This window comes from Nycticebus coucang, chromosome 9 (genome assembly GCF_027406575.1).
Source record: "Nycticebus coucang isolate mNycCou1 chromosome 9, mNycCou1.pri, whole genome shotgun sequence".
Lineage (NCBI taxonomy): Eukaryota > Metazoa > Chordata > Mammalia > Primates > Lorisidae > Nycticebus > Nycticebus coucang.
The window spans coordinates 9,284,278-9,304,596 of NC_069788.1; the positions used below are offsets into that span (position 1 = coordinate 9,284,278).

Genomic DNA, 20,319 nt, shown 5'->3' on the forward strand with positions numbered 1-20,319 from the left:
GCCATCCATGTACTTTAAAGATAAATTATTATGGGTAATCAGTTAGTTTGTTGTGGGTTGTTGAGCTAACTCACAGACAGTTGATAATGCATATACTTGGTTTATAATCTTCAACTAGACTTCAAAACACATTGTCAATATGCCTATTCTAGAGCAGAATTATAACTAATCCCCTCGAAATCTGATGAAGAGTAAAACTTCATTAGTAACAATTTGTTTGAGATTTGTATGTGTATGCTATTTGGATTACTTGGATTATACTATCAAAGTAAATGTAATAAAATTAGTAGATTATTTTTAAAGTTATAGGATATAGTTTTATAATATAAAATTATGAATGTAACTCCAGGGTTTTCTCTTCTGAAATAAAAGTAGTTCACTGGCTGGGCACGGTGGCTCACCCCTGCTTGAGCTCAGGAGTTTGAGACCAGTCTGAGCAAGAATGAAATTGTATTTATACTAAAAATAGAAAAACCTTGCCAGGCGTCGTGATGGGCACCTGTAGTCCCAGCTGCTTGGGAGGCTGAGGCAGGAGGATCATTTGAGCCCAAGAGTTTGAGGTTGCTGTGAGTGAGGGTGACTGTCCCAAAATAAATTAAAGAATGAATGAAAGGATAAATAAATAAATGCAGTCCATAAAAGCTGCTACAACAAGTTTGCTGATTTTATTTTCTTCTCTTTTAATTTTTTGTCAAGTTTCTTTTCAGAGTGGGAATGGGTGAGATAGGCCCTCTATCCCACTCTACTGAGCTTGAGTCAAGACGTTTGCGATCAGATACTCTAAAATACTACTGGTCTTCACCATAAGGGAAGAGAAAAAAGTATACCAGGGTGCTTGTAAACACATTCCCACTGCTAATAAATACAAAACAAAAAGCTCAAAAATTTGCGTCCTATTGAGAAAAATTCACCATATCTCCCTCTATAAAAATGATTCTCTAGCAGTCAGTGATCAGAGCTAGGACTTGAGTGAGGAACTTGGGTGCAAAATTTAAGGCTCCAAACTCAGTGCACTAAAATATAGTATGTCTTGATTACTATTTTTAAAAAGCCAAAATTAAAGCTGGGCATCGTGGCTCATGCCTATAATCCTAGTACTCTGGGAAGCCAAGGCAGGAGGATCACTTGAGGCCTAGAGTTCCACACCATCCTGAGCAAGATCCAGATCCTGTCTTACTAATAGAGAGAGGGAAAAAAAGACTCTAATGATTAAAAACAAACTAAAATGTAAATACATAAATAAAAATTAATGCAAAACATCCATGGTGAAGAAAATATTAGAATTTCAAATGAGCACAGAGTCTTAACTGGAACAGCACAACCCAGCCTCATCCACTTTTCTTTAATCCCAGCCCTATGCAGGATATTAGGTATATTAGATTAAATCTAGATAATTATTATGATAGTCACTATCATGAGGGACTGAAGTGCTTTATTAAAATATAGCACTTCTTCCTGAGATATGTGGTAAAATCATGCCCTATCATGTTAATAAGCTGCTGAGCCCTGTCCTTTGCTGTCGTTGGGAAAAAATGCATTGTGATTAAAGACTTCAAACTGCATGCAAGCTTGGTTCTTTTGAGGTTCATTCATCTTTAATTACTATCATGCCCTTGCTGGTTTTAACCTGCCCTCTCTCTTGGAAGACAGAGAGGCATACATACAGGGAGAATTGAAGAAAAGCAAAAGAATGGTGTGCTGAAAAGGGAAATTAGCATGGCCTGGCTGAGAAACAAGCCTGGGATGACTTTCAGGTGACATCAGTGTTTCAAAATGGGATCTGATGGAGTAAGATAGGGACAAGTGATAACATCTTAAGGAAACAAAGAGGTAATTGCTGTTCTGGAGCTAATGCTGATAAATTTAGAAAAATGGTTGAAAAGCGTGAGCTGTTGAGAAAGTTGAAGGAAAAAGGTAGGCAGGTGTCGCCTGGAGTTTTTAGGAACATAGATTGACAGCTGTTCCAAGGAAGGTGTTTATCACAAGAATGGATAATCAGAATAAGATTACCCTCCGCCCCAAAAAGTTTGCCTGCAGAAGACAATAAAAGGGAAGATAAATTAACAAGTATCTGTGGAACTGAACAGAGTGAAGATACTTTATATAGCATAAGTGTTGAGTACGCATTAATGGATCTAAGCAAGAAAAAGGAAAAATCTCTAGCAAACCAAATATATAAACATGGAAATGAATGAAAGAATCACTCACAATCACGGACAAATGTGAGAGTCACATGGCACTGTAAGGAAAATGAAAATATAGCTGGGGACCAAAGAAGCTGAGACTTGAAGGGAGAGGGGAAAGCTAGAGATTTCAAAAGGGCATTTAAAAAAAACCTTTATTATGAAACATTTCAAACATTTGCAAACATAAAGAGGATAGTGTAATGAACCCCCATGCGACCATCACTTAGCTTCAACAATTCATCAACTCAGGACCAGTCTGGCTTCACCTATCCCTACTTCCCTCAGTTATTTTGATACAAAGCCCAGACATACCATTTGATTTCATATCTATTTCAATATGTATTTCTAAAAGATAAGGGCTCTTATAAATATTGCCACAATCTATTATCCATCCTAAAAATTAATAATAATTCCTCAACAACATAACTTTTCCAATTGTCTCATTTTAGAAAAGTTTGACTAAGAATCCCAAAGATTAGAGTTGGTGGATAATGTCCTCTAAATTTCTTTTAATCTATTAGTTCACTTCCCTGTTTCCTTTTAATTTTGCAGTGTATTTACTGGAAAAACTAGGTTGTTTATTCTTTTTTTTTTTATTGCAATTAGTGAAGTTTTTTTTTTTTTTTTTTTGGCCAGGCTGGGTTTGAACCCACCACCTCCGGCATATGGGACCAGCACCCTACCCCTTGAGCCACAGGTGCCGCCCAGGTTGTTTATTCTTGATCGCTGCTCAGATCGTGGACTTTTCCAATTGCATCATCATGATGTCATTTAGCCATTTCTTGCCCCTGTCTCTCCTGCAAACTGGTAATTAGTTATGCAAAGTTGATCCGATTCAGGTTCAATGTTTTTTTGTAAGACTATGCCATGGGTGGAGGTGTATATGTATACAGTCTGGCTGTCTTTCTTTTTCAGAGACATTGATGAACATTCCCTATATCCATAGTTTTACTGGGGACTGCAAATGGTGGTATTCTATAAGTATTAACAGTGGCAGGCTACTATTACTTCTTTATTATTATTATTTTAGAGACAGAGTCTTATTTTGTTGCCCTCAGTAGAGTGCTGTGGCATCACAGCTCACAGCAACCTCAAACTCTTGGACTTAAACGATTCTCTTGCCTCAGCCTCCCGAGTAGCTGGGACTATAGGCGCCCGCCACAACGCCCGGCTATTTTTTTTTTTGTTGCAATTTGGCTGGGGCAGGGTTCGAACCTGCCACCCTTGGTATATGAGGTCTGCACCCTACTCACTGAGCCATAGGCACTGCTCTCATTTCTTTATTAACTGGACTATTACTATAAGAAAAAGAGCTTTAAATAAGAAGGAACGTGTTATACATATATCTACAGTGGCGTGACAGTAATATATGTGTATGTACACACACATATACATTATTTTTTAATACTAAAGTATTAATCCTGCCCTCTTCATTTTCTGTATTCACTTCCCTCTTCTTCTTTTTATAAGCAGAGTGACATAATCTGATTTTTTTTTTTTAACAATCATTCTGGCGTCTTGGGAGAGAACAGACTATAGGTTGGCAAGAGTGGAAGGTGGGAGTCAGATCAAGTGGCTATTGCAAAAATCCAGATAAGAGATGCTGGTAGCGTGGGCCAGGGTGATAGCAATGGAGAAGATGAGAAGTAATTGGATTTAGCATATATTTTGAAGGGTAGAGTTGACAAGATTTGCAGAGGAATCGAATGCAGGGATGTGAGAGAAAGAGAGGACTCAAGGTCTAGATTTTGGGTCTGAGCATATGGAAGGAGTGGTTGGACCAGGTTCAAAGGGAGGACTGGGAGCTCAGAGGAGATAAGAATGAACCGCCCAGTGGGCTCATGGCTAATTGACTGACAGTGTCCATGCCATGAATGGATTGATGTCAGCAGGAGGGAGGTCTGGAGAGTGTTTGAAGGCTCTGTGCATTGACCTTTCCTTTTATTAATAATTGGGGTTATTTTGCCATTGACACAATGCTATCTATAAGCTGTTATTTTGGGTGACAGAACAAAGTCCAGGATAATTGTCAGATAATCTTGATAATTCTAGGATAGATTGAATCAAGCAAAATGAAGTTAACCTAAGTAAACTCTTACAAATTTGAACTGTTCAGGCAGTATCTGTTTATGGAATAGCATTGTTATTAAAGCACAGTGTTTGTACAAACATATCTGGTTCAAAATGCCAATCTGCCTCTTCTCAGGATTAAGTCTAAGAGCTTTTCTTATTTATAACATGGTTCAGTAATGCCTTGCACAAAAAGTTATATGACAAAGGAAATAATCAAGCACATAACACCTAGAACACCTTTCCTTCTATCCCTTATTATTTTTTTTTAAATTAGGAATTAGCAAATATCGGCATTGGGGAGTGGGCTCTTAAGTGAGCCCCCTTTTCAAGCAGGCTCTAGAAATAATATTAGAACTAGAGATTTTTTTAGGACTTGACCATCACTTCCTCAGAACAAATATTTTTGTCAGTTCCTGTGGCCCTCACTGAGAATGTCAACCCTCTTCTCTTTGTCTTCCCCATTTCTGCTTTCACCTCTCTTTGCCTTAAGATTAATAACCAATATTATGTTTTCTATCATATTTTAAGTCATTCTCTAATAATATTTGTTTGCAAACTTTCTCCCTTTATCTGATATCTTAGAACACTTTCTAAGGCTTTCATTTCTTTTTCTTTCTTTTTTTTTTTTTATTGAGACATAATTTACATACAACAAAATTCACCAACTTAAATTATACAATTTGATCAGTCTTTTTTTTCCCTTTGAGACAGAGTCTCACTTTCCCTGATAGAGCTTGCCCCCATCACAGCTCACAGCAACCTCAAACTCTTGGGCTTAAGCGAACCTCTTGCCTCAGCTTCCTAAGAGCTGGGACTACAGCACCCAACACAATGCCTTGAGCTCATAAGCTCAAGCTTTCTATCCACCTTGGCCTCCAGATTGCTAGGATTACAGGCATGAACCACCGCACAAATCTGATCTGTCTTAAGCAACGTATATACCACCACCAATCACAGAACATTTGGGTCTATACTTTTAAAGTCTTATAGCTGAAAATAAATTTCTGGACATGCTTGTAAATGACAGATTTGCAAGTTAAAAAATACAATTTTAGTCAGCATGAAATAGGAAATGAAGAATACATTTAAGAATAGTTATTAAGGCTCGGCGCCTGTAGCATAGTGATTAGGAGGTCAGCCACATATATCAGGGCTGGCAGGCTCAAACCCAGTCCGGGCTAGCTAAACAAAAATGATGACAACAACAAATAAATAGCCAGGCATTGTGGTAGGCACCTGTAGTCCCAGCTACTTGGGAAGCTGAGGCAAGAGAATCTCTTGAGCCCAAGAGTTTGAGGGTGCTGTGACTCCACGGCACCCTACTGAGGGTAACATAATGAGGCTCTGTTAAAAAAAAAAAAGAATAGTTATTAAGAAAAGCAAGAGAATCTTAAAGAAATCTATTAGATCGTTTACTTGTCTTTTATCCACTAAATAAAATAAAATGCTTGCAGAAAATTAAAAACTTGCTAAGAATAAATTTTATTTCAGGATACTCAGGGATCTGCTTGTAACTGTTGATGAGAATCTAGGTCCTAATTCCTTGTCTTAGTGTTGGTCTTCTGGTTTGTTTTCTTTTTATGCAAATATGTTTGGAATCAGGGTAGAGCTGAAGAATGGGATGGATGGTGAACGGAGGAGGCAGTTCAGAACAATTGTCACAAGCGACACTTAAGCCTCTAATTCTGCTCCTCAAAGAGCATAATGACATGGAAATGGTGTCCATAATGAAGAGCAAATTAATGTTTGAAGTATAGAATGAAATTGTAACTACTAGAAAACTGGTGGGAAAAAGAGATGTAACATGCTGTAGGCATTCTGTTTTGTGGGTAGACAGGTGCCAGTGCTTCTGAATGCTTGCTTAATGCAAAATGAGGATTTCTAGATAAAATGCAAAAGAGGCGCCATCCCTGCCTTTCCCGGTTGCTCCAGGGTTCCTTTTTAGTTATCTTCCTCCTCTTATCACTCTGTCCTTGACGGTTTTTTCTCATTCACTTTGCCCCTTGTTTGGGGGCATTTCCCAAAGTTTTTCTCTATCTTCTCCTTTTTTCTCTTTACGTATTTTCTTCTTTGGAGATCACATTTATTTCTATGTCTAAGGGAATATCGCCTCCCTCACGGAAATAAAAATCCAAGAATCACCAAGCTTTCAGCACAGTGAGAGTCCTACATGGGGAGGGGTGGCTGACAAAACAGCCCCACGATTCCCTGTGATTTTCCCCCCTCCAAGTCCCCTCACTTTAACTCACACTGTTCCTCCTGCTGGACCCCAGGGTGAACTGCTCCAACCCACCGTGGATCAAAATCCCTTCTTTTGTTTCTCTGTAGCAGAGGTTAGAATTTTTAAAAAAAGAACTAACACAAATCAGCAAATAAAACAAAAAGGACATTAAAAAACACAAAAACCTATGAGAGAGACAAAAAGTCTTAATTTAGGCTGTTTTTGTTTGGGTTCTAATAGTTTCTTAGCCGTTTTATAGGTTAAACAGAGGTTGTTCCACTTCCAAAGCCCCAGGTAGACAGGTCGTAAAGAGTGCCTCGCTGTGTCCACCTGCAGAGGGCGGCCTCCCTCACCGGAGGTTTCCCAGTTGAGAGACATACGTACTTCTTGTCTAAAAAACTGACAACTAGAATGACCACGATGACCGCATTCTTCAAGGAGAACCACTCTCTCTAGTTGAGAGACACTTATGGTGTAATGCCCACTAATAATGTCAAATTACTGGCCTTGTAACAACTGTAATATCCATTCAACAGACATCCATTCATAATCAGCTCAGCTTCATGAGGGCCTTTAGTTAAAACATCTCCACATGGGTAACTTTCTGTGTATTTCTACCTCAAGCTTATTTATTCCTTCTTCCCCTTGTTTATCTTCAGCCCTCCCAGGCGTCCGGCTTTGTGTTAGGGAGCAAACAAGACAGAGTGGGCACCTGCCTCCATGGAACTTGCATGGATGGAGGTAGCAGCAGGAAGACAAGCGGGGGGTGCCGGAAAGGAGCCCGACAGGGTCTTAGGGTCCATAGGGGATCTGACTTAATGGACTTGGAGTTGGTCCTGGAGAAAGTGGCATTGAAGTGAAACTTGAAGGATGAAAAATCAACGAGGTGTGTTCAGGAGTGTGTACGAGCACGCAGGAGGAGCAAGAAACAGCTGGCGGAGGGCGCAGCCCGTGCAGAGAATGCGAGACTGGGTGGAGGGGGGGTATCGGCTTGGGACGAGGGTGCCAGGAGTCAGAGTCATGCTGTGGCTAATGTTGGGGTCCCTGGGGTCCCGGTGCCCCTAACTTAGCTGACTTGGTTCTATTATTCGGTTGAGCTAGAAAGTTCAACTGAGGCACAGCGCGAATCAGAAGCAAAGGTGGCTGAAAATAAAACTGGAGCGGCACAGGTGGCAGGAATAGAAAGTAAAAGCAATCTGCGTCAGTTTTAGTGTAACAAAGAGCAATTTTATTTAAGAACAAAGGGAAAGTTGAGAGCACTTCCAAAGAGAGTTGGAAGTGGGTCTCTATCGGCTGTCACACCTCTGTGCCTAGAGCACTAGGAAGCCATAGAAAGCAGGAGAGTGACATGGTCAGAGCTGTATTTGGGTGAGAGTAAACAATAACAATAATAAAGATATCTAAAACTACACTTCTGTGGCTACTGTTGTGCTTTTCGTACATTAACTAACATGCGCTTCACACAAACCTTGTGAATTAGGTACTATTTTGATGCTTGACTGATAAGTCAGGAAACTGAGGTAGAGAGATAGATTAACTAACTCGTCCAAGATCATACAGCTAATAAGTGGCAGGGCTGAGATGTGAGGAGACCAGTCAGGAGGCTATTGCAGAATTACTAACAACAGATGCTTAGGGCTTGGACTGGGGTAATGACAGCGGGGAGGCTTTAGGGCAATAGAGTGAAGGCACAGACAGGCTATAAAATGGATAAAACTCATCTCCAAAGCACCACCTTTCTAATTGCCTCTAAATTTCAACTTGATTATCTCGCTGTTGTATCAGTTTTCTACAAAAACCCTTTCCCATCTGTATTTCCTGTTAATGGTATCATTATTTGCAGTTATTCAAACCCAACACCTAGAAATACTTTCTCTTCTTTTTTAATTTTTAGTAGAGGTGAGGTCTTGTTATATTGCCCAGGCTGGTTCCAACTTCTGGGCTCAAATGATCCTCCCATCTTGGCCTTCCAAAGTATTGTGATTCCAGGTGTGAACCAGCACCACACTCTGCTGTGGAAAGATTTTCATTCTGTTTTTTTCCTTTCTTGCCAGCAAGTGAGGTGTCACATTCCAGTTACTTTTTGCAGAGTCCTCATGATTCATTCTGTCATTCCCATGGCCAGTGTTGTGCCCGTAGAAGTCTGCATGCAGGTCTGTGTGCACTGAGGCAGGCTGTCCCCACCGAGCCCAGCACCTTCCCTTTGGTCCTGAGTCTGACCCTCAGCTGCACCAACTGGGAAAGTGTGTTTGGGAGTACACAGAGAATGGAGCCTGCATTGCTGTGAGGTCCAATTTAACTGTGAGATGGGAACGGATTAAGGTGTGATAAAATATGGTAGGAAGAAGAGCTAATAGGTTTCGAAAAACTGAAACAATCACAGTGAGAAGAACCTGAAAAATGTGGTTTCCTAGAAGCCAAATTCCTGCGCTCACTCAGGGGATTTCCTACTGATCAGAACGCCGTCTGCTTTTCTCTGGTTAAAGCATTAGTGCCCCAGGTTTTACTAGTAAAGACAGGATAATACATAACAATATTTCTTGATTAAACATAGAAAGCACCGAGAGTCTCTCTCGATGGAGGGAATTAGCATACTCTCTAGTTCTTATCTTAATATTTGTTTGGGGGTTTTATTACATCCACATATTGAGTCTATGTGTCAGTCACTGTATTTCTACTATCTCAAGTAATCTTCAGAACAATCCCATCAGGGAGGTATTCATATCCCCCCTCCCACCTTTACAGGTGAAAAAACTGGGGGTCAGGAAGTTTCAGATCACACAGTTAGAAAGTGGCAGAGCCCATTCACACTTGGCTCCAAACCCTGTGATTTAGCTTCTCCAACCTACTGCTTCTAACAGCACAGAGACATCGTATTCTTAAAAAATTCAAAAATTAATTTTAGAAGTTTTAAGATGTTAAGCTTAGAATTGAAAGTAGCGATGTTTTTAATGAATTCATCTCTGATAGTCTAGTTAAGGTCAAAGCGTTTGAAAATGGCATTTTATGTTGAAGATATGCTGAAAAGACTGTCTTACACTGTGGTTCTGTGACATTATTTCAGTTGTTTGGACTCCAAAAGAAGATGGTCAGTAAAATTCCCTTTTACACACACAAGGACCACAGGTAGGGAAGCTATTACAGTATTGCTCATGTGAATCTGTAGGAATTGAAAATGATCTTTCCCTCTCATTTTAGGGATTAGGTCATAATGGCATAATGGTTTTGGAAGCTATACATTTAGTTTAGAGCTGCTTAAACACAATGATATTTTATAAAAATAAATTCTGTGAAAAAAACCTTAATGACATCATCACAGCCATTTCTATAGTAATTATCTCACACCAGATTTACTTATAGTTTCTCTATGTGCAATCATTTTTTGCACAACGCAATATGAGACTATTAAAGTCTATTTACTTGGCTATCAGCTAATCGAGTCAAAAATATGAAATGAATCAGCCAGAATAATAAAGGTACAAAACATATCAAAATAGTAAAATGTACTTAAAACAAATACATACATGTTAGTGGTTTTTTAAATGTGCTTCTCTGGCAAACATATTAATTACTAAAATGCATTCTTACACTAAAATATGGTGACTATGATTATAATTTTAACTCTGTTCTCATGGGTATATGAAAATAACTATTAATAACTGGTACAAATTAAGTGACCAGTGCAAGATTGGTAAATGGTTACTCTCACATATTTATATTCCTACTTTCTAAAGGAACACATAAATACCATAGAGAAAATGCATTTCATACATGTGAAACATAGTAATTTTCATGGCTGCCATATTTGTGTGTTGGTAGTAGTACAGACTTCCTCTCTATCTAATTCTGTATCAAAAAAAAAATTGTTGGCTCGAGGATCGCCCACCATCATGAATGACACAGTAACTATCCGGACCAGGAAGTTCATGACTGACCGACCACTTCAGAGGAAACAAATGGTCATTGATGTCCTTCACCCTAGGAAGGCAACAGTACCAAAGGCAGAAATTAGAGAAAAACTAGCCAAAATGTACAAGACCACACCTGATGTCATCTTCGTATTCGGATTCAGAACTCACTTTAGTGGTGGGAAGACAACGGGCTTTGGCATGATTTACGATTCTTTGGATTATGCAAAGAAAAATGAACCAAACATAGGCTTGCAAGGCATGGCCTGTATGAGAAGAAAAAGACATCAAGAAAGCAGCGAAAGGAACGCAAGAACAGAATGAACAAAGTCAGGGGGACTGCAAAGGCTAATGTTGGTGCTGGCAAAAAAGAAGTGAGCTGGAGATTGGATAACAGGGGAAGGACTAAAGACTCTACAGTGATGTTATCTGCAGCCATTGTATAGATTTTTTCACAAGAGGATTAATAAAGACTTTTCATGTGAAAAAAAAATTGTTTAAATCAAAACATCCTGTGCCAGTCCTGGTGTCAACTAACATCTCACTAACAGTGTAGATAGATCAGCCTTTGTATCAGAAAGCCTGTCTTACCCTGGCTCTTCTCAGGTGCTATTTGCATACTTTATTTCAAGGGTTCAAAATAAGAAAACTCAAAGTTCTTTTTTTTTTTTTTTAGACAAGAGTCTCAAGCTGTGGCCCTGGGTAGAGTGTCATGGCGTCACAGCTCACAGCCACCTCAAACTCTTGGGCTTAAGCCATTCTCTTGCCTCAGCCTCCCAAGTAGCTGGGACTACAGGCGCCCACCACAACACCCACCTATTTTTGTTGTTGTTGCAGTTGTCATTGTTGTTTAACAGGCCCGGGCTGGGTTTGAACCCGCCAGCCTCAGTGTATGTGGCCGGCGCCTTACCAACTGAGCGACGGGTGCCACCTCAAAGGTTCTTCTGTTTGGCCTTCCCTTTCATTTAAAGTAAATTTCTCTCTTTAAGTCAGACAGTACAGAGGGGAGGAGTAAAGGTTCTGAAGCCCCACGGGCTGAGTTTGAATCCCAGAACTGCCACCTGCTGTGTGATTTGGGGCAGATTATGCAGCCTCCCTGTGCCTCATTTTCCTCATAGTGATGACAGTAGAACACATATCTGGTAGGGATGCTGTAAGGATAAAATAAATACTAATGCCTAGAATACTAAATAGTCACTAGTATTGTACAACCTCAATCTTACATAATGGTTACTTTATTGAAATATAATCTACATGCAGAAATGTACTCATAAGTACTCAGCTTATGGAAATTTTGTAAGCTAAACAATCCTGTATAACCAGCATGTAAATTGCAAAACAGAAACTAGTACCCCAAAAGCCCTCCCGACCCCCTTCTGCTCACTACCCCTCTCTAAGGGTAACTGATTTCCTGAATTCCAATTAGTTTCATTAGTGGCTATTTTTAAAACTTATATGTCACAGCTATGGATAAGAGACTTACTGTAGTAGCATTTTGTTTTTTATTTAATATTAAGACTTAAACCCATCTGCTGATGACTCTTTTAACATAGACTTATATTTTGTTTTCTAGGTTGAAAAAGCTCCTTGAACAAGAGAAGGCCTATCAAGCCCGAAAGGAAAAGGAAAATGCGAAACGGCTCAATAAACTAAGAGACGAGCTTGTCAAACTCAAGTCCTTTGCCCTCATGCTGGTGGATGAAAGGCAGATGCACATTGAGCAGCTTGGCCTGCAAAGCCAGAAAGTGCAGGATCTTACTCAGAAACTGCGGGAAGAGGAAGAAAAGCTCCGAGCCATCACCTCCAAATCCAAAGAAGACAGACAGAAATTGCTCAAGTTAGAAGTGGACTTTGAACACAAGGCTTCACGGTTTTCTCAAGAGCATGAAGAGATGAACGCTAAATTAGCCAATCAGGAGTCTCACAACAGGCAACTTCGACTCAAGCTGGTTGGCTTAACTCAAAGAATCGAGGAGCTAGAAGAGACCAACAGAAACCTTCAAAAGGCCGAGGAAGAACTGCAGGAATTGAGAGATAAGATTGCCAAAGGGGAATGTGGAAACTCCAGCCTTATGGCCGAGGTGGAAAATCTCCGGAAGCGCGTGCTGGAAATGGAGGGGAAAGACGAGGAAATCACTAAAACAGAATCTCAGTGCAGGGAATTGAGAAAGAGGCTGCAGGAGGAAGAACACCACAGCAAGGAGCTCAAACTCGAAGTGGAGAAGCTACAGAAGAGAATGTCCGAACTGGAGAAACTGGAGGAAGCATTTAGCAAGAGTAAGTCGGAATGCACCCAGCTACATTTAAATCTGGAGAAAGAAAAGAACTTAACCAAAGATCTGCTAAATGAATTGGAAGTGGTCAAGAGTCGAGTTAAAGAACTGGAGTGTTCTGAAAGTAGATTGGAAAAGGCTGAATTAAGCCTAAAAGATGATCTCACGAAGCTGAAGTCATTTACTGTGATGCTGGTTGATGAAAGGAAAAACATGATGGAGAAAATAAAGCAGGAAGAAAGAAAAGTGGACGGACTGAATAAAAATTTTAAGGTGGAACAAGGGAAGGTTATGGATGTAACTGAAAAACTAATTGAAGAAAGTAAGAAGCTTCTAAAACTGAAATCTGAAATGGAGGAAAAGGTATACAGTTTGACGAGAGAGAGAGATGAACTGATAGGCAAACTGAAGAGTGAAGAAGAAAGATCCTCAGAGTTAAGCTGCAGTGTTGATTTATTAAAGAAGAGACTGGATGGTATGGAGGAAGTGGAAAGAGAAATCACAAGAGGAAGATCTCGGAAAGGACCTGAGCTTACCTGCCCAGAAGATAACAAGATTAAGGAGCTAACGCTTGAAATTGAGAGACTGAAGAAACGTCTCCAACAACTGGAGGTGGTTGAAGGGGATTTGATGAAGACAGAGGATGAGTATGATCAGTTGGAGCAAAAATTTAGAACCGAGCAGGATAAGGCTAACTTCCTCTCCCAGCAGCTAGAAGAAATCAAGCACCAAATTGCCAAGAACAAAGCGATAGAGAAAGGCGAGGTGGTGAGCCAGGAGGCTGAGCTGAGACACAGATTTCGTTTGGAAGAGGCTAAAAGTCGAGACTTAAAAGCTGAAGTGCAAGCTCTTAAAGAGAAAATTCACGAACTGATGAACAAAGAAGATCAACTCTCTCAGCTCCAAGTAGATTACTCTGTCCTTCAACAAAGATTTATGGAAGAAGAAAGCAAGAACAAAAACATGGGGCAAGAGGTCCTCAATCTGACCAAAGAGTTGGAGCTCTCCAAGCGCTACAGCCGAGCTCTTAGGCCCAGTGTGAACGGAAGGAGGATGGTGGATGTTCCCGTGACCTCAACTGGAGTTCAGACTGACTCGGTCAGCAGTGAAGCTGCTGAGGAGGAAACGCCGGCAGTCTTCATACGGAAGTCCTTTCAAGAAGAAAATCATATCATGAGTAATCTTCGACAGGTGGGCTTGAAAAAGCCCGTGGAACGCTCCTCTGTGCTGGACAGGTATCCTCCTGCGGCAAATGAGCTCACTATGAGAAAGTCTTGGATTCCATGGATGAGAAAAAGGGAAAATGGCCCCACAATCACTCAGGAGAAAGGGCCTCGAACAAATTCCAGCCCAGGGCACCCTGGAGAGCTCATCCTTTCTCCAAAGCAGGGCCAACCCCTGCATATTCGAGTGACACCAGATCATGAGAACAGTACTGCGACTTTGGAGATAACAAGCCCGACATCTGAAGAATTTTTTTCTAGTACCACTGTCATTCCTACCTTAGGGAATCAGAAACCAAGGATAACCATTATTCCATCACCCAACGTTATGTCTCAAAAGCAGAAAAGTGGGGATCCTACTGTTGGCACAGAACGAGCCATGTCCCCTGTCACTATCACTACATTTTCCAGAGAGAAGACCCCAGAGAGTGGAAGAGGCGTGTTTGTGGACAGGCCCACGTCCCCCATTCAGATCATGACAGTGTCTACTTCAGCAGCACCAGCTGAAATTGCAGTTTCTCCTGAATCCCAGGAAGTGCCCGTAGGAAGGACTATCCTCAAAGTCACCCCAGAGAAACAGACTGTTCCCACTCCAGTACGGAAGTACAACTCCAATGCCAATATTATAACCACGGAAGACAATAAAATTCACATTCACTTAGGTTCTCAGTATAAACGATCCCCTGGGACTTCAGCTGAAGGCGTGAATCCAGTTATTACCGTCCGGCCGGTCAGTGTGACAGCTGAAAAGGACGTTTCCACTGGCACCGTCCTTCGCTCTCCCAGGAACCATCTGTCCTCACGACCTGGTGCGAGCAAAGTGACAAGCACTATTACCATCACGCCAGTCACAACCTCATCCGCTCGAGGAACCCAGTCAGTGGTGAGTAGAAGAGGCTCCGAAGTGCAGGCCAGTGGGGTGGTGGGGGAGAGCCGAGTGGCGAGACTAACGTCGCTCTGACCATAACACATAGCACACGTCTCTCACTCCGCCTGGACCAGCCGCCAGATGCGTCCTAGAGGATAAGCTATGCTGAGAAATGAAATTTTAAAGTGACCTAACACTTTGACAAATTGGGCCAACTTTGAGGGAAAATTTCACTTACTTATGGAAATTATTATGCAGACCTCAAAATGCAAAGATGGCCTCTTTGAAATGGTAATGTACAATAATGACAATTTTTAAAATTTGATTTTCATGTTTAAAATGCTTTTGCAAATTTTATTTTATTATTTGTTATTTATTTTTGTAGAGATAGGGTCTGGAGTGTAGTGGTGCAATCATAGCTCACTGTAACCTTGAAGTCTTGGGCTCAAGTGATCCTTCTGTCTCAGCCTCCCAAGTAGCTGGGCCTATAGATGTGCACCACCACACCTGGCTAAATTTTTTTTTAACTTTTTGTAGAAATGGGGTCTTGAGGGCGGCGCCTGTGGCTCAAGGAGTAGGGCGCCGGTCCCATATGCCGGAGGTGGTGGGTTCAAACCCAGCCCAGGCCAAAAAAAAAAAAAAAGAAATGGGGTCTTGCTATGTTGCCCAGGCGGGTCTTAATTCCTGACCTCAAGTGATTGTCCCACCTTTGCCTCCCAAAGTGCTGGATATTGGCGTGAGCCACCATGCCCAGCCTAAAGTACTTTCTTAAATGCAGATTGGGGGAAACAGTTAATATGCAAGAAGCATTAAAGCTATTCCTAGGTTATGTTTTTACAACCTAAAATATTCAATATGTGGTTGTGTATGGCAATAGTCATACTTTATTCCAAAAATAAGATTGAAATAGTTTAGTAACAAAACTTTTTTAAAAGTAAAAAAGAAATAATTTTATGTGCTTAGAAACTATTTCATTTAATCATAGTTATAAAAGCAGTTGCTTCATAAACATTTATTTAATAACTAGCTGGAAGGCTAAAGGACTGATTATGAAAAATTATGTCCAAAGTACAAAACCCAGAGCTTGAAAATACATTCTGCTTTTCAAAATACTTCCAGTAATAGTCTTCTTCATTTTTTAGAGGCAAATTGTAAATGTAATTAAAGAAGGGCGTGTACTATTTAGATGTTAATCTAAGCCAACACGCTAGAAACGATGATTCCTAGACTGTGAACAAATTCTACAACAGATACCGAAATCTTAAGACGGGAGGCTCATAATTTAAATAGAAACTGTGGCTTGTTCTCCCATACCCTTAATATAATTTACTTTATTTCATGAACATAGACTGAAGACACACTTCAAAGTGTGAACTACTAATTGCTTTGCCAGTAAATCTTTTCGTGAGCGGCTCAACAGGAGCCACGCGGCATTTGGAATTGTTCATCCTCCTCAGAGGGTTCAATGCTGCCTTTTCGTCCACGCAGAGGACAGCTTGGCTGTGTAGGGTCTGGCTTCTTTCCATTGCATTTTATAAAATGATAGTGGAGGTGTAAGTCATTGTAACTTAGAGTTTCTGCTGCAACATTTTATTCCCATTTTAAGGTTACGATTACCCTCTGTGGCAACATTTTTGACTATTGATTAAACGCCAGACACAAAGGAATTTTAAAACAACTAAGATTTCTAAGGCCCAAATGATGGCCCACTTATTTTAGGTATATTAGATTCTATAAAATCAAGGACAACAAATCAAAAAAACGTTTGGGACACCCCTCTTAAACAGGCTAGCTCATTTGCTCATTTGTTCATTCAGCATTTGTGGAGTGTCAGCTGTACTTTAGGCCTTGGGGTAGATGCCGGCATGAAAAGATGACTTTAGAGGTTCTTGATGTGATGGGAGAGCCATCAAAGGGTAATGATCATGAGAAAAAATTACATTATTTATGTTTTAGGAAGATAAATCTAGAAAATAGTTTAAAAATAAAGAAGAGGGTGGTGCCTGTGGCTCAGTGAATAGGGTGCAGGCCCCATATGCCAAGGGCCGTGGGTTCAAACCCAGCCCCGGCCAAACTGCAACAAGAAAATAGCCTGGCATTAGGTCAGGTGCCTGTGGTCCCAGATACTCAGGAGGCTGAGGCAAGAGAATCACCTAAGAACAAGAGCTGGAGGTTTCTGTGAGCTGTGATACCATGGCATTCTACCGAGGGTGACAAAGTGAGACTCTGTCTCTAAAAATAGATAAAAATAAAAATAAAAGTAAAATAAACAAGAGGGCACAGGGGCTAAGGACGGGGATGCTGCTATAGTTTTCTAGGCTAGAGGTGGGGTTGGCTTGAACTATGGTAGTGAGATGAGGACAGAGCTATACCCAACACAGAATTGAAATGCTTTTATGAAAAATTGAGTACAGAGGGTGGCTCTGGGGTTTCTGTCTGGGCGTCTGGGTGGGTAGGATGAGAAACTTGGGGGCATCCACTGGTTAGGGAAAGTGATGTTTGGACCATGTTGTATTTAAGAGATCTGGGGACGCTGGACATGTCCACTGAGTAGCTGGGAACACACATCTGCAGTTCAGGACAGCATTGACACCTAGAGGGCCCAGGGCTTGGACACATGGGGTAATAATAGCTTACGCATGAATGTGAAAAATTAAGAGGGGGCTGAGAATGGAACATGGTGACCCTCACATTCAGAAGTCAGCAAGTGCTGGAGGAGGAGTTGTCAGGAGGTGAAGTGAAGAGACTCTGGTAAGAAATCACAGCCAGGGAGCATCTGTAGCACTTCAAGAAGCAGGGTGTGGTCAACAGTGACAATAAAAAAAATTCCAAGGTCATTCTGAGGGGAAAAAATTGCTGCTTCATCTGAAAGGGAGGAAAGTGGAGGTAACTGGGGGATAGTTGGGATAATGCTGCCGAGTTTGTGCCTGGTGACCTGTAATTTCTCTGTGAACTAGAAGTTAAGGTCATCTTCAATCAGGGTAAAGGAGGCAGGCTAGTGGTTGAGGAGGGAAGGAAGTTTCAAGCAAAGATGTTTCAAGAGGAGGTCATCTGGGGGGGGGTGTCTAGATACCAACTCCAGATTTCTCCCAACTCTGAAGAAGGGTCACCTGTGGGTCTTCCTGCTAATGTTCAGATGGACGGCATGTCCCGGGGAACTCACCTCACCGTCTGCCTTGTTCTCTCTACATTTTCTCTCTTACAGTCAGGACAGGACGGGTCATCCCAGCGGCCTACACCCACCCGCATTCCTATGTCAAAAGGTATGAAAGCAGGAAAGCCAGTAGTGGCAGCTCCAGGAGCAGGAAATCTGACCAAATTCGAGCCTCGAGCTGAGACTCAGTCTATGAAAATAGAGCTGAAGAAGTCTGCTGCCAGCAGCGGGACCTGTCTCAGCGGGGGGAAGGGCTGAGGGCAGTGGCCCAGGGGGTATGTGGCCGATGCCAGTACTGCTGTGACCTGAGCCTCCCTCTGCCTGCGCCAACGCCTTATGTGTACTAATTTAAGTTTGAAATACCTTGTTTATAAAATAACCGACTAATGGCCATGTGTCTTTCCTATTTTGTGCATTTGTTTTGACACTGGGGAACAGAATTAATTAGCAAAACTACTGTTTGCCATGGTCTCTTGAGGACACCGGGACGGGGCCTGGCCTCCAGTCCTGGTTTGTTTCTAATCATTAGAAACAGGTCTAATGGACCCATCAGTTAACCGAGGAGGCACCAACTCTTGGTTCAGTAAGACGTGGGGGCTGGATCTCATGCTCTCCAAGGCCGGCTGCCATATTTCCTAATTGTAAGCCAAATTGAATAGACCTTGTTTCACAGTACTTTGCTTTTCAAAAATTCTATTATTAAATAAGATGTAGTTTAAAAACTCTCATTTGCTTCTATCAAATTCTGAATTTGCTTTATATGCTGGGGAAAAAAAATCATGTAGCTATCACAGGGCCTGAATCTCTAAAATTTTGCAGAAATGCAGGCTTCTAAAACAATTTCAGGTAATAATTTGAGTGTGAAATAAAGTGGAAAATGAAATATGGAATGCTAAAAACAGAGTTTTACTTATTTGTGTGTCTGTGTGTATTATAGAAATTTTAGCTCCCTCCAAAAAATCACCAGAATTTCTTTGGCAATAATTTTAGAACCATTAACGTCAGACTCATGCTCTATTCAAGGGTGCAATTGATTTAAATTGTGGAGCAGTTTGAATAGAGCTGCCAAACGGCCTTTTGTAACTCAACAGAGATGGCAATAGATTGAAAATAGCAGAAAGCAAATTTTGATACTAATGCCAAGGGGGAAAAAAAACACACACATCATGCATAGCTTAGTGGAGTTCAAATATTTTCCTCAGTGAAGTATTAACTTTACTTGCAAATGGAGAACCAGTTCATGACTTGGGGTGTGTGTGTGTGGTGTGGAGAAGTGAATTATCATTGCTGTCACTTTTATTCATGTTTGAATAATTTTCTTTAAGCATGTTTTAATAAGCATGAAACAGAATGCAAAACGCCAGGTGTATTTGTGACATTAACCACGGTAAAGACGACGTTGTGTGTCACAGTCAGAGAAATACCAACGAGCTGACAGCTAGTAACCCACAACTCAGCGTGCAAGGTCTCACAGAAGCCACACCTTTGCCAACATTTTTGAGCCAACTGAGTAAACTTTACAAAAATACATATAACAGCAACATTACCGATTTTTACTTCTCCATCTTTGAACTGTGAAGGCACCCAAATTATGTGGACAGTCCCTGCTTTTGATAGTTTAGGAAAGGCAGACTAAAAGAAAAGATGCTGGATTCGTTTTAGCTCGCACATCAATATTTTGTAATAAAGAGGCCCTTGTCTGAGTTCTTTTATTGCTTGCAGACTTTGGTCTTGAACCGTGTATGGTGGTGGTAGATGTGGACAGGGTACAGTGTGCACACCCACTGTGACCCCAACTCGGTTGCCCCACTGTTCATCAGTCCTCAGCATATGTAAGAAACAATGTTGAGCAACCATGTTAAGGACATGCCATCGTAATGGGATTTCAAGACTGGAGAAGAGAGAGAGACTGAGAAAAAAGATAGTTTATGAAATTAGATTTTTGACAAGTTTAAACAAGAGAGTTTGCCACGTAGAGTACCGACTTGTATTTTTTTAAAGGGAGTTTTTCCCTTTGAATAATGTGAGCATCCAACCCTTGTAAAAGCAAGGTCATTCGCTGCTTTTACTAATGCCTACCTGGCCTTTGTGAAGTCTTTAGTGGGACCGTATGATAACATACGTGTCCGAAGAATGAGATGCTGCTTTCCTTCTCACTTCACCAATCGTTCTTCAGTAACTTTTATCATAATCATATTGCCACCTGCTGCTGTTTCTGCTTTTTACCTGCTCACACCACGCTTATGCCGTCTCTCTTCCTGGAAGTCCATCCCATCTGCAGGGAGCGTGTTCTGAAGGCTTAACAGTGCGTGTACAGGATGTCTAGACATCTGGGTCTTGGGAGAGAGCCACCTACAAAGAACATCTGCTAAGAAAACTTGGCAGAATAATGGAATTCACTTTTCAGAGATGA

At 41.1% G+C, this 20,319-nt stretch overlaps 1 protein-coding gene and 1 long non-coding RNA gene across 5 annotated transcripts in view; one reads left to right on the forward strand and one right to left on the reverse strand.

The window, feature by feature from the left end:
• Window positions 1-20,319, forward strand: part of FILIP1 (filamin A interacting protein 1) — a 321,390-nt gene that overhangs the window by 286,875 nt on the left and 14,196 nt on the right. For 3 of the 4 annotated variants that reach the window (XM_053602833.1, XM_053602834.1, XM_053602835.1), the window contains 2 exons: window positions 11,962-14,767; window positions 17,958-18,805. In XM_053602833.1, coding sequence (XP_053458808.1) covers window positions 11,962-14,767; window positions 17,958-18,164 — 3,013 coding nt within the window. In that variant the 3' untranslated portion in view covers window positions 18,165-18,805. Of the gene's footprint in view, window positions 1-11,961; window positions 14,768-17,957; window positions 18,806-20,319 lie in introns of those variants that run through there. The other variant, XM_053602836.1, reaches the window with a different exon arrangement.
• Window positions 1-20,319, reverse strand: part of LOC128594231 (uncharacterized) — a 68,364-nt gene that overhangs the window by 25,550 nt on the left and 22,495 nt on the right. The window lies entirely within an intron of this gene.